Below are 14,967 nucleotides of genomic sequence, written 5' to 3' on the forward strand. Positions count from 1 at the left end.
TCCCTGTAAAAATTTTCCTTTTGCACCCTGGTTAACTGTGTATATTGCAAGCCTAGAACAGCATGCTAGACACTGCTGCTGCCTTTGGAAGAAACGTGCTGACAGTCTGATTGTCTTTGCATTCCTCCAGGTCGGATCCGTACAAGGAGACAGAGCTCTGGCAGCGCCACAAGCGTCACCTCAACGCCTGCCGATACCCGAGGCCGCAGCCGGGCTAAAGTAGTGTCCCAATCCCAGCGTAAGCAGTGTTATATTTCTGGGGGAGCAAAGCTTAGAGTTATTAATATGTTTCTCTTGATTTATAGTAGCTTCAGCTGAGGATTGGGGTCACTTCTGCTAATAATGTTCGGACATGTAACAAAACGTATCCCCACTCAGTGTCTGCTCTTGCTGACAAATAGGGTCCCAAATCTTGCGTGCTTAGTTGCTGCCTTTTTTCTACCAGTTGTGCAGCAGAATTTCATGTTTCTGTGATGTGTAGGACTACACAATTTGCTCTGGGTCTCACCAACCCACCCTCTGCCTCTGTAGCTGACTGCTGTCCTGGGTTCTTGCCCTGTCAAGCTTCTCCTGCTTATGTGACTGTATTCCTGTACGTGTAACACGTGAGCTATCTAAAGTAAATGTGAGTTGGCATCAATTTAAAATAGGATGTTACCTATCTTATGTAGATACTGAGGAAATGGTTCTGTTCTCTGATACACATGACACATCTGCACACTCTGGCTTCCCTGGCAAGGCAGAGTTTTTCCCCAGGAGCCGTATATATATATGGTGCAGCTGCATATTTGTCATGTCTATCTAAGGAGAGTTTTGTCACTCAAACCTTAAAAGAAGGAGGAGGGAGGGAGAAAGCCACTCATGTTTTGAGGACCTTCAAGCTTGTGGGTAAGAGGAAATGGGGTTTGTGGAAAGACCTATTTGTTCTGAGGACTTGTCTTGCTTTGTACCCGTATTTAAAAGTCCTTCTCTGTTCATGCTCTCATTGTTTTGCTCTGTCATGCTTGAGGGATGGGGAAAGCAGTTCATAGCATTGTGTAAGACTACGAGAGCCAAATAAAGAAGTATTATATTCAGGATGGGGCTAAATGGGAATTTTTACATTGAGCTCATGAAGGTATTTGGGCTTTGGTATACTAAGGTAAGTAGATTTCTTCAGTTTTGAACCTAAAACTGATTGAAAGCCAGAAATTACCTTTTATCCTAAACTTAGTTTGGTGAAAAATAATCAGAGCAGATGGGACAAGACTCAGAAGTATTTAAAGTATAATTGAATATTCAAAGGTTTCAAAGATTATGGGCTTAATTTTTTTAATAGAATGTCTTATGAAGCTTTAGGATGGTCTCATCTGAGCCTTTTCCCTTGGTCTGGTTTGCTGAATCCCAATTCCAGCCTAGCCTAATCAGATGTGATCTTTATCCTTAAGCTGAACATTTCACAATATGAATGCAAATTCATGTGATTGCAGGACCAAACTCTCCATGCCCACACAGTGCATAACCTTATAGCAATTTCACAGACTGGGTTGGGGTGGAGTTTAGAGCAGAATGTGGGGCTCTGTTGGTTGGTGTTCAGCTCAGAAGCTGATCAACCTTGGGAAACTGTTAGTTGCATCTGCACATTAACTCACTGCATTTTGCAGAAGCTTTGAGTGACATGTTTGTGAATAAATCTGTCTATGTAGTGTATAGCATAAACTGCATGCTGAATGCTGTATTGTCTTGCTGTCTTTTAATCCACTTTTTGCCTGTCCTTTGGTCTGCCCTCATAATCAAGGATCCAGATCAGCTAATCCTGCTGGTGGTAAGAAACGTTTTCCCTTTCTTGCTTTCTCACATTATTTCCTTCACATTTTTTAACTGTGCTAAGCTTTTAGCTTCCCTCACTCTTAACTATGAGACTTTAAAAGCATTTTCTGAAAGTCACAAATCCAAACATGTCTTTTGCTTTCTCATAGTAATCAAACCTGGTAAGCATACATTCTGCATATTGAATCTGGCTTGTTGCTGCAGCTTAAACCCCAGGTGCTAAATTCTTTTTCCAGTTATTTCAGTGCAACCCTGCTGACATCAGTGAGATTGCAGCAGTGTGACTGAGGGGAATATTGGCTTTCAGAGTGAGGATGCTGTGTGTGAGACTGGCATCTCACAAGTATTCCCTTTTCAGGGGGATAGAGGGAACGACAGAGCCAGCATCACATACATTGTTGGATTTGATTATTTCAGAATAGTTTTGCCCAAGAAATTGAAGGGGGAAGTAAGTTAAAAATACATGTGTTATGGTATTGTCCATCAGATTAATAGAATTGTATGTCATCTTAAATGAAGACAGAACAACATTTAACTCCTGCTAATCATAATAGTATCTAGAACTGAAATGCTTGTGAGATGTGTAGATACTTTTCAGAAATAAATGAATATTGGTTCAGTATGTGAGCTTGCCCAAGTATGTTCTTATCTTTTCAAATATAGTTTTCCTAGCTATTCTAGCAAACAAATAGAATGTCACAAATTGTAATATCAGCACCAGATTTTCAGTGACCTGGAAAAGCAAAAAAGTTTTTGAAATTTGCTCTCACAGTTGTTTGTGATTACCTTGAAGCTAGCATTACTTAACTTTCAAACAACTTAGCATTTGAGTTATCCACAGAAAAACACAATTCAGCTCACCAAGTTGGAAATAATATTTCAGACAAATATCACTGCAACTGGGATGTAAATAACTTGGTTAGTAGAGACTGTCTTGCAGATAATACTGCTTGCAAGAAATTTAAACTTGTCATTGACTATTCAGACAAAGAAAAATATAACAGGCCAACTACTCAACTGGCTAAAAACTTTCTCCACTTGAAAATAAATAGTTTAGTTTTAAGCAGTCAGACCCAAGTAAGGATCTCTACAAATGTGACAGGCTCATTCTGTGTACCCTTTATTGTACTGCTGTTGAGATGGTATTTTAAAAAATTTCCCTTCACTGAATTATTGCAGGCAAGTCATACCAGCACTGCAGTGGATTGTGAAGATACCTGAGCTGCCTTGCAGCAGGTTCCCTGTGCCAGAAGCCAACTTGCTGCAGCTTTGTGCTCCATAAGGGCTAATTTGTCTTGCTTTATGAAGAGGTGCAGCAGCCTGTGAATTCCATGCTGCTGCAGCAAGGCTGCTCCTGGCACCTCCCCAAGCTCTGGTAAAGCCAGCAGGGCTATTCATACACTGCTTTGGTCTTGATCAAAGCATGATTCTTACAGGCAGGATTGCTGATGTCAGTGCTTAATAACCATGGACTTTCCCTAGTCTTCCTTGAAAGCCCATTAGTTTTCTCAGTGATTTCAATCAAATTCTTAGACCTGAGTGTGTTCCAGTTTTGCTGTCAAAGTATTTAAGATCTTGGGAGTTTTTAATTGACTTTTTCCCCCTTATTTCTGGTTCTTTTCTAGCTGGTAGTCGGTCTAGTTCTCCGGGTAAGCTGTTAGGAAGCGCCTATGGTGGCCTGAGTGGTGGAACATCCAGAGTCCAGGCAGTGCCATCATCTTCAGAGAAGCGCAGCAAGATCCCTCGGAGCCAGGGATGCAGTCGAGAGACAAGTCCCAACAGAATAGGACTAGGTAAGAATAGTCACTGCAGTGACATGCTGACTGGTGTGCTCGAAGGGGAGGCTTCCCTGTCCACTATGAATCTGTTGTTGTGTTACTGTTGATACTGAGGTTTTCGCTGGCAAGTTAATGAGATTGTGGCTTGTAAGAGTCATTTCAATTCAACAGGTTGAGCTATAATTTCAAAGTAGGCCTAAAGATGTCATGAGATGCCTTCTGTTTGAAATTCAACATGAGGGATATTATTAGATCGTGCACCAAAAATAGCTGTTGTGAATAACCTTCCCAGCAAAAATGCCTCATTTGGTATCAACCACTTAGGACTGAAATGATTTGAGCAGTTTTTGCATTCAGTTGGAATCAAGGGCAAAGAGCACTTTTGGATTATTTCAGAAATTTGCAGCTTAAATAGTTTGCTTCTCTCATCCTTAGTATCTTGGAGCCACTTTCTTAGATGGCATTTTAGACTTATGGTTGAATTATTCTGCTTCCAATATTCTTGTCTGAGTGACTTTTATGTAAACTTCATATAATAGTTTTTTATTTTCAAATCTATCAGCAGACACTAAGTTGGGTGAGTAAGCATCATTACAAATTTATGTATCTGAATTGAGGTGAAAAGCTTTTGTCTGTTGTCTGAACAAGTAAAAGCTTTCATGTTTTAAATTGAAATGTTCTCATACCTTTGAAGCTTATATAGAGGAAGAACACTAATATTGTTACTAAATTGTTTTAATCTCGAAAGAATTTGCTAGAAGGTTGAAATTGATTGGAATCATAGACCTACAGTTGTAAGTTAAATGTTGAACTATTGTTGTAGGAATTGCTTTAAATTTAAGCTAATGTTTTATTTAGAATGTGTTGTTGATAGAGGAGTGTCTTCATCCTTCAAGCATATTGAAATGAATTTAGAGCACCTCAGTGCATATACTGCTATGACTCATAAAAATATTGCATGTTCATGTGATTAGAAGAACCCTGAGTTTGGAAATATGTCTGATCTATTTTATGGCCTCTATGAATTGAGCTTTTCTGTTTGTTGTTTTAAAAATGCAAAGCATTTATATCCCAGTAATTGGTCTGCTATTGCTCTGCAGAAGAATGATGTTTTTGAGAGAACAAAGGATGTTGGATGGTACTATCACATATGCTTAAGCTGATCTTTACATAATGTGGTCTGATTTGAAAGAGTCTTGAGCATATGAAGGGAAACTGCCATGTGTCAAGTCCTCATTCTTGGGTTGTCTGCTTTCAGGTATATTATGGGAGCCTTGAATTGTTTTTAAAGTGTAATTTTCTATCTTGTTGCTCTGATATGCTCCTTATGAGCATAGTCAGTGCTTGTTCTTTGGGAGTTGGAGAGAGCTCTGACATATATCAGATACATGGTTTCCACCTGTCCCTCCTCAGTTTATACCCAAAACCTGGTCTATGGGCTGCCATGGGAGCAGGAGAGCCTAACACTTGAGGTGCCTTTAGCACTCAGTGACAGAAATTGTTTTCCTTGGATCTTGAAAATGGCAATATTGACTTGGATGGAGATGTCTTTTTAGCTTTCATCTTTATACCATTGTTCCATTGTATTTATTACTTTATAAGATAGTAGCTAACAGTATTTTATGCTTTCTTATTGTGTTGCTTCAGTCCCTGTCTTTCATTGATGCTTTTTGCATTTGTTCATTTCATAATATAGACTCCCACTCACCTTTCCTAAATGTTCCTGAATATGTCAGTAGAACTTTTCAGGCTGATCCAAGAAGCACACATGTGAGATCAAGTATACACTCAATACTTTAGCCTTTATGTATTTGATACATATTTGATTTATACAATGGGCAGAAACATCTCTTGAGCCTGTGGTCATATTGCAGTGTAGCAGATGTTTAACCATTGTGCAGATCAGGTTGTTAGACATGGGTAATTCCTGAATCCTGTTCATAACTCACCTATGGATTTGAGTAGTTTTTGCAGGGGTGTCTGGGAGTTGCACACACAGCATTGCTCCAGCTACAAGATTAAGCACACTGAGAGTGGATCCCTGAGTGCTACTTTTTTTCAGGCCCTTCTGGAGCAGTGGCAAGCTAATAGAGCTTCTGCATGTGGATGCCCCTTAGTATCAGGACCTTGCTGTTAGCTTAGATTTCCATGATGACTACAGGTATCCAAGAAGTATTTTCCTTCTGTGTGCTGGAAACCTTGTAGTAGTATGTTGTTTTCCAAGAGGCAGCACAAGGAGGCACATTTGGCATGCTGAGGTCCTGCATGGTCACCTCTACAGGCCTCCTGTGGTCCTTGGCATTTTCAACTTTGCCATTGCTGTCTGCTTGGTGGAGATTTATAGGGTGATAGTCTGCTGGGGAAGGAAGAGTATAGTCCACTTAGTCTTGAGCTTTTCTTTGGGCCCTTTGAAGGAGATTTCCCCAAAAAGGTTATGTCCATTTCCCATGGATTCAATGTTTATCTACTTGAAGTTCTGTTGGATGCTCATCAGATCATGTGGCACATCTGGATCTGAAAGGAGTGAGAGATTTGAAGTTGTAATTCTCCAAAAATTGGAGCAGGCACTTCTGCCTCTCAGTTTCATGCAGCAGCACTCTGGGTCGGAATACGCTGTGTGGTTATTGGAAAGCTGAAGGCAGTTCTTGACTTGCCTATTGGGTGTATCCCGCTGCAGAGGTTTCCTTTGGCTGTTTAGGCAGCATTTGTAGGCTCTTTAAAATGCTTGTGTTAATGTAAAGGAAGCGTCTGGTATTTTTTAGTCTCCACTTAAGAGTCATTAAAAATCACACCCTAATGAAACACAGGTTTCTTTCAAGTGGTAGATTGGTAAATGGGTGTGGGTGAGTTCTGCTGCTGGTATTTGCATCTGTTTGGTTCCACTGGTGTAAAACAGCCTAACAGTGGGTTTTAATAATGGTGTGAACTGTACCAACTGCTCAGCCTTTCCAGATGAAATGGATTAAACTTAGAAGTACAGAACACATCTAGAAGGTTGGGATTTTATTGAAAGCAGCACATCCTTGTCCTGTTCTAGGTGCTAAGTCTAGAACTGTCTTTGGCCACAATGTCTGCTTTTATCCTGCCTACTCCTTTTAATCAATTTTACTACTCACTTAAGAGATAGGGAATTCTGAAATTAACAATTCTGTTTCCACTGCAAAGGCAGGCTGTGAAGGTGCAAAAGACTAGTCTAAATGACAACATTGCTGGCAGTGCTCCAAAAAAAATACTCTGAACAGCTGATATCCAGTCTTCCCTGCACAATGCAGTAGTAAAAATATGGGGCAGGTGCCTGGGAGTCCACAACAGACTCATCATTGGTTTATTTTCAGTCCGCTCTTACCACTCCCCCCCCCTTGCTTTTGTGTCTGTATGCAGTAACATGCAGACCTTCTGTTTGACCATTACTCATAAAGTGCCCAGCATTTGCGTTTGGGTGCTCTGTGCAGTCAATATTGTGCTTCATCTGCAGCATTGTCCTGCTAGTCTGTTCTCATCCAGTTGCATTTTTGCATCCAGTGCATCTTTGTCATACCTCATGTTGCTGCTGTTAGCTGTTATGGAAGTATAATGTACTGTCTGCATCCATCAGTTCTTTTCGATCATTCACATCTCTCCCTCTCCAAAGAGCATTTGCTAGTTTTGGTAAGGTTATATTATAGAAAAGATTGACAGATCTTCTCTACGTAAAGAACTAACTGCTTGTGCAAACCTGATGTGCAGGCTGCCATTATTTACATATAAGCACAAGACCCAAGAATGAGAAGTTTGCTTTTAGAATCCTCAATTTCAATCAAGTTGCACAATGCGTAGTAAAAAAAATGGGGCAGGTGCCTGGGAGCCACAACCGACTCATCAATTGGTTTATTTTCAGTCCCCTCTTACCACCCCCCCCCCCTTGCTTTTGTGTCTGTATGCAGTAACATGCAGACCTTCTGTTTGACCATTACTCATAAAGTGCCCAGCATTTGCGTTTGGGTGCTCTGTGCAGTCAATATTGTGCTTCATCTGCAGCATTGTCCTGCTAGTCTGTTCTCATCCAGTTGCATTTTTGCATCCAGTGCATCTTTGTCATACCTCATGTTGCTGCTGTTAGCTGTTATGGAAGTATAATGTACTGTCTGCATCCATCAGTTCTTTTCGATCATTCACATCTCTCCCTCTCCAAAGAGCATTTGCTAGTTTTGGTAAGGTTATATTATAGAAAAGATTGACAGATCTTCTCTACGTAAAGAACTAACTGCTTGTGCAAACCTGATGTGCAGGCTGCCATTATTTACATATAAGCACAAGACCCAAGAATGAGAAGTTTGCTTTTAGAATCCTCAATTTCAATCAAGTATTTGTGTGGAAGCCTTTACAGAGTTATTTTCACCTGTAGTTCACCTGTCAGCTTTTTTTCCACCTCAGGTGTACAAGGAATAATTGTACTCATGGACCCTAATTTCATCCAGTTCATATTATTTAGTCTGTTTTATTTATTATAAGACCATCTAACCCACTCAGAAGTTTTAGACACTACAGTGATCTAATCAACTCGGTCAATACCTCATCTTGTATTGTCTGACATCAAAGGTCAACCATCAGAACCATTAATTTATCTGAGAGATATGAGCTGGATTTTACAAAACTGAGAGGGATTTGACAAACCAAGGATCTGGCAGTAGTCCAGATCTCAATTTTAAAGCTTAAATGTGAAGGTTTCTATTTTGTTCTGTACTGTTGTGCTTGAAAGGACAGGAATAGTTCCAGTGTCTGTGAGCCCACAGCAGCCCTGTAGGGGAATTTTATTAGCTTAAGTCTAGGCATTTAAGTTCAGTACACAAAGCAATAGAGATTTATAAGACTATATATACTCTGAGGTATGCAAATAGCACTATTTTGTCTAAATAGGAGGATTCTGTTAACATATTAGTGCAGAGCAGGTTCATCTTCTATGCAAGTGCCTCTGCTACATTGTCACCAAAGCTGGTAAATTAAATTTGACCTTGTGCATGACAAAACTCCTTAACGGTATTTCATGACACTTGAAATATGCTACTCTTTTTATCCAAATGGCAAAGGAAATCCCTCTCCTTATTACATTCCTTAAGGTAAACTCATTACAATTAACTGCTATTCTTTAACCTAAGAAAACATTGTATTCTCCACTGGGCATAAAGCTTAGTAAATAACTTTCTGCAAACGTCTTTCTTATCAAAATGACACAGAATTTGTAGAGGAATAATCCAGTTTTCAATACTGAAATTGCTCATGTTAGAAAGTTATACATTTCAAATCCTTGATGTTAGGTGACCTTCTGAGGGCCTAGCTTTGGTTTTCCTACTTGGACAAAACTTCAGCTGAAGTCAGTGAGATTGCTTTTTACTATTAAAGCAGCTTCATCTTCTCTCTTCTACTTGGCATTTGGCTAAACAAAGTGTGTGCATGATGAGTTCCTGTGACATGGCTGATAGGCAGGAGCCTTATTAGGCTGAGGGAAACTGAGCACTTGATAGCTGCCAGACCACAGATAAGAGTCTTTTGCCAAAGTAAAGAATGTAGTTTAAAGCTTCCCTTAAGTATGCATATGTCTCAAGCTATATGCATATAAAGCCATAAATACAAGGTTTGCGGCATGGAAGTTAGACAGCTTCTGTTAAAGATCTGAAGGTGCTGCTTAAATACAATCTTAAAATACAAACCACTTTTTAACCTGTCCTTCAGCTGTTCAGGATTTAAATGCTTTTTCCCAGTGTCTTTCATTGGAGAAATAAATCTCTGCAAGTCTGTACCATACACCTTTTTCATTAGGATATTTGTTCAAGTCAAAACTATCTTTGTGAAAGGCAAATCCATGTGAAAATAGCATATTGGTGTTGTCACTACTTTATCAAATTTGACCTGGTTAAAAACGTTGCTGTTTAATTCCAGAAGGGTGTTTTATCTTTTTAATGAAGGACAAAATATTCTGGAAGGGTTTCTTTCAGCCTCATCTGTTTTGCATGTTTTGTAGGAGTAGAGTTTCCCTAAATGATTGAAGGTTCCTGCTCTACTAGACTAACAAAACTTGGTTTGCTTAAGAAAGGGCAGGCTGTCAACCAGATGTGTAATGCTGCTGAAACTTCCCATCCCAAACACAGCTCAGTGTGTAAGGTAGTCGGTTTGTAAAGAGCCTGAGCAGGCTGCTGCAAATTATAATTATTACCATAATGACCGTAACTAACAGAAATGTGACTTGACTTTGAGCTTTCTGTCCTCATTAAACTTGTTCACCTTCTCTGAAACTCTCCATGCTGCATGCTAGCACGGAGCAGTCGTATCCCCCGACCCAGCATGAGTCAGGGGTGCAGCCGCGATACCAGCCGTGAGAGCAGTCGAGATACAAGCCCTGCTCGGGGCTTTCCTCCACTTGGTGAGTACCTGTAGGCATTGGAGCTTTAAGGGTCAATTTTTTTTTTCTCCTTTTCCCTTGTTCTGATTGCCCTTTCAAGACACTACTAGGTAGAATGAGCTTGTTTCCTGTCCTCTGTTGGATTCCTGGCACACTCCCTGTTTCCAACCCTGTTTCCCTTCCGTTTTCTTCTGCATGCTTCAATTCTAGTTCTCAGCATTTCACTGCTACTATGAAAATTGTTCAAACTAAACTAGTGATTTTTAGTTTTATTTAATCAGCTTATATGGGGCTGCTGTGCTTCACTTTACAGCACTGTGATGGAAATCTGTGGGAGAGCAAGCCTCTGTTTTCTAGGTCACAGTGAAGTAGCATTGTAGCCTTTTGTTGAGTGACTCTAATTATTCATGATCTGATTTTTTACAGCTAAGTGCAATAGCAGTGTATAATTTCTATACTAAATCCTCCAATAGGTACAGAACCTTTTTTGTAGAGGTTTCACACACATTGTCAATATTCAGTTAACAAATTGCATGTACCATTTTGCAGGAAACTTTGTCAAGCAGCCTAAATTAATGGAAATGTTGAGGTTTTAGAGGAGCATCATTATTGTGCAGGTGAAGTGTGTACAGTACAAATAGAAAATCTTTTACCACATGCAGAAGTTTTTTTCTGCACAGCAGGATAGTTAATGATTCTGATCAAATACCATACCATATATTCAACCCAAGTACATTACTTGTATGAAAAATTTGTTTGTCATCTCAGACATAATGAAATGTAGTTGGTCTCCAGGCCCTCTTTATTTATGTGGTAGTTTCATAGCTGTGCATGTGGTATTAAAAGTGAGAAATGTCATCAATGCCAAAGAATGTTATTACAGGATCTGTTTTTTACATAGTGACAAAATGCAGGTATATGAAGCAGTGTGTAGGAGGAACATAGCATTCTAGGCTTAATTCTGCAACTTTAATACAATCTTGAGAAAAAGTTATGAAGAACATGGACAGATATGCAAAATTTTTCAGTTCTCATGCTTGATTAATATAATTACTTTGAATAATAATGACAGTAACTATGTAAGTTTAAAAGATTCGGTTATTCATCTCAATTTTGAACACTGTCAGTGGAGAGCGTTTCATTGTCTTGATCCATATGAAATCACTGGCAAAATTACTATTGTAGAGTGGAATCTTAAAGTTAATACTAGGCTTTTGGGTTCAAAACTTCATTATTTGGAACTGTAGTGACTTATAAAATCATTGTAACAAGTTCAAACCATTTCATCTTAAGTAATGATATTACCTGATGATTAATGCATTTCTAGAAAGACGCTGGTATTCACAGTCGTTAAGGTAAGGTGAGGAGGAAGTATCAATGTAATAGGAACCCAGTATAGGTGTTAGCTGTTGTCTTTTTCTTGTTTGACCTTAAAGCATTTTGTATGAAAACACATTTATGAATTTATGTAGTATGTAATTCATCTGAAAGAAACTTACATAGGTCAATTTAAGCCAAACAGCATGACTCTTTTACATTATTTCTAAAAGCCATTAACCTTATATTAATGCTAAGATAATATAGTCCTAATGTGCACGGTCTGTTTTTGCTTATAAAGAGTAACTTGTATATTAATTATACCTAAGCTAGCTATATGTGAATGACAGGATTCTTGCATTTAATGGTATTATGGTCAATAGCAATGCTGACATCCTGACCTTGCAAATTGTTCTGCACTGTTTTGGGGCTGCTGTGCAGCTATGCATATCTGTGCACCAAACATCTCACTTCCTCAGTTAGAAAACACGAGTGAAGAGACACTCTATATTCTGCCTCCTGGCAGAGATGCAAATCTTTCAGGAGTTACTTATGGTGTCAGTAGGATTGTTCTCTTGAATAAATGCATGTGTTCTCCATAGTTAAAAAAACACATTGCATATTTTATATAGCTTTTAGCCAAGCTCTCACAGTGGGGAAAAAAATGTAAATTTTGTTTTTCTTACCTGATTTCTATTTTATATTTTATATTATTAGTATTTGTGTTTATGAATGCTTAGCCTTAAACTGAAGACTTAACAATTTTTCTATTGCACACATATATGCATAATTGACAAAGCCTATTTGTATTAGAAGGTGAATCTGCTTTATTTTTTTTGTTTCTTGACAGTACTAGTAGTGATGTTAAAGCAACAAGGCTTTCAGTGAGTCTGTGGTGATGAATTGCTTAAATGAGCAATCAGTTTCTCGGGTCAGTTGTTTTGAGCTAGGTGAGCATGTCGTTGCTAGACATGGGGAAAACCTCTTTAAAGAAACAAAACTGTTATTTGGAAGTGGCTGGACCAGCTTTCTATTTGCTTTCATAAAGAACTTACCTTTCTGCTGAATCCAAGAACTCTCCAAAGGCATTTTGTGATTCATGTGCTGCTGACAACAGGGAATTGAAGTGGAAAGTGTATTTGGCTTCAGCTCTTCTGCTACCCTGTGTGCTCCATTGCTATTAACAGTTTGTATACATGTGGTGTAGTTCTAGATTGGTGTCTTGTGCATATTCAGATTTTCTGTGCATGTATGTACTTAGATTCAAGAAACATGTATGCAAAATTTGTTAAAAGCAAGAGACTTTTGGTAGTAGCAACAGCTGTATGTGTGTACATGTGTTTACTTGGAAAAAAACCCCTCAGCCTGAAGACCTATATGCAGTGGTTGGTTGACGTCCCTGTATGACTCTTTCTACTTCTGTGGTTACTCATTCTCTTTGTTAACGTTGTTTGTTTTTTTTATGCATAGGCTATAATGTTGTGGAAAAATACCTGCAAGCACAATTCCTAACCATTCATCATGGCTTCACTTTGGGGTTTAGATCAGACACATCTAAACCCTGCTCTGTAGATGTGTGCTCCATGTTCTCATGATGGCCATCTTCCAGATCTGTGGGTCTGGAATGTGACTGATACGCACTGGGTTTTTTTGCTGAACTGCACCGGGTTTGGGACTGTTACAAATGGGTTTTGTCATGCATCATGTTTATGGTCCTGGGGCAAAGGGGGGGGACCCACAGGCGGAGGCGTCACTGTGGGGCTTGCACTGTATCTGTTACGCATCCATACACAGCGTCATTTCCCTGTCACTACGAAACACCTTTGCCGGTAGCGGTCACATGCATCCCCTTTGGATTGTGGCATTTTCTGTCTCGGGTTCAATGTGTGTTAATCCTGTGGGTGTTGCCATTCCTTCTACTTGCAGCTTCTCGACGTCATTCCAGGTCCACTAGTGCTCTCTCCACTGCTGATTCTGTTGGGCAGTCAGGTGAACAAGCGCTAACTGCATGAATCCGCTTCTTATCCGTAGTCTTGTTTTTACACCATCTTAACATTTGCTGTCACGTGCATCAGCCAGCACTTGGCATGTGCTTCTCACCACTGTGGGGCTTTCTGTTCTGTTTTGTTCAATGTGGCTTTTTGTTCTGAATTTAATTTATTGGATGTTTTTAATTTTATGTATTTTAGGAACATTGTAAGCAACGTTTTAACAAAGGGTGATCCAGGGTTTTCTCAATTCTCCTGTAAATTGGATCAGTTGTGCAGCAAGGGCTAAATCCTGACTGATGCAGAGTACTTGCAACTTCTGTTTTTACTTCCTCTTTAGCAGTATAGCAGTTCCCAATGCCTAGGACCAGATCCCAGTGGCTTTCATCCTATTTATTCATCCCATTTATTACTAAATACTCTGGACTCCTGTCTCTGTTAATGAAAGTGCTTTGCAGGATCCTCTCCAAAATACAGAAGAGCAGCAAAAATTAAGCACTGATGAGCTTTCAAAATGAACTTTGGAGGTTAACAAGTGCTGATCCATCCTTCATATAATTCTAAAGGCCTTGTCCAAAGTACATGAAAGTTGTTGAAAAAAGGATTCCATTAATTTCACCAGGCTTTGCATCAGGAGATTATTGCTTATGTATAATGAGAGAAATTTGCAAATTCCAGTGGCTTCTTCCCCACCCCTGTGCTGAATTTGCAGTTGTGGAGAACCTGTAACTAACTCCCTTTGGAATCAGGATATTTCAGTGGGAGTCTTAAAGGAATGAGGGCTTCTAGCTTTAGGTCAATAGAAACTGAGTTGTAGGGACAAAGATAATGTCGGAGATGAATAAAAGCTTCAGTATTTGTTTGGAGGCTAAGATTGCATAAAGAATTAGAGATACTGAAAGTTATATAATTAACCCCCTTCAAGTAGAGAGCAAAAAATATGTTCTGTTTCTCTTAGGTTTAGTTAAATGGCTGTCACTTTTCTAAAGCTCTCAAAACATTTCCCTTTTCTGGTTACTCAGCAGAAATGATGCAAGCTGATTTGATTGTTTGGAATTTTTCCAAGTGATAATTTGAATTTTTATTTTAAAAAATAAATACATTTAAAAATCAAACAAACGTCAGCTCAAATGCAGATTGAAGCTTTGCTTGCTTTCAACTTCATGTGATAGTCACTTCTTGACTCCTGTGGTTTGGTACAAAGAGTAATCAAATTGTATATGGTCGCTTGAGTCCTTAAAAATAGCAAAATTGAGCAAAAAATGGTGGTTAGGAAATTTCATCAAGTTTGGAACAAGTATAATGAATCTAGTCAGGGAGACAAGAGAGTGTGTCCAGAGCATGTTGTTCTTGTTTCTTGCCCAGTAACACTGGGCTCACCTTTACTGATAATTATTCCTGGAGCCAAATATTCCCAGCCCCATATTAAAGAGATGCTGAGATCTCTCCTAAGGTCTAACTTCTGCACTCAGGTATGGCAGCAGTGTCTAGGGGAGAAGCCCAGAGTGATTTGGGTGTTAAGGATTTAAAGGTCACTAGAAAAAGTATTACAGAAAATTCCTGATAGCCATGGAGACAGATAAAAGCCAGCATGCTACATTGTACTTTATTTGTTAAAAAAGCTCCGTTTTCTTTATTTATGCTGGGTATTTAAACTGATCTACAACTGAATTAATTTGTCATTCTGTTCTTCATTTTT

At 39.1% G+C, this 14,967-nt stretch overlaps 1 protein-coding gene across 5 annotated transcripts in view; it reads left to right on the forward strand.

Moving 5' to 3' along the window:
* Positions 1-14,967, forward strand: part of CLASP1 (cytoplasmic linker associated protein 1) — a 156,519-nt gene that overhangs the window by 87,578 nt on the left and 53,974 nt on the right. For 2 of the 5 annotated variants that reach the window (XM_009996037.1, XM_009996039.1), the window contains 3 exons: positions 131-238; positions 1,778-1,804; positions 3,435-3,602. In XM_009996037.1, the coding sequence (XP_009994339.1) occupies positions 131-238; positions 1,778-1,804; positions 3,435-3,602 (303 nt within the window). Of the gene's footprint in view, positions 1-130; positions 239-1,777; positions 1,805-3,434; positions 3,603-9,876; positions 9,985-14,967 lie in introns of all 5 variants that reach the window. The other 3 variants (XM_009996040.1, XM_009996041.1, XM_009996036.1) reach the window with 2 other exon arrangements.

The sequence above is a fragment of the Chaetura pelagica genome, unplaced genomic scaffold (genome assembly GCF_000747805.2).
Source record: "Chaetura pelagica isolate M959 unplaced genomic scaffold, ChaPel_1.0 scaffold3, whole genome shotgun sequence".
In the NCBI taxonomy this organism is placed as follows: Eukaryota; Metazoa; Chordata; class Aves; order Apodiformes; family Apodidae; genus Chaetura; species Chaetura pelagica.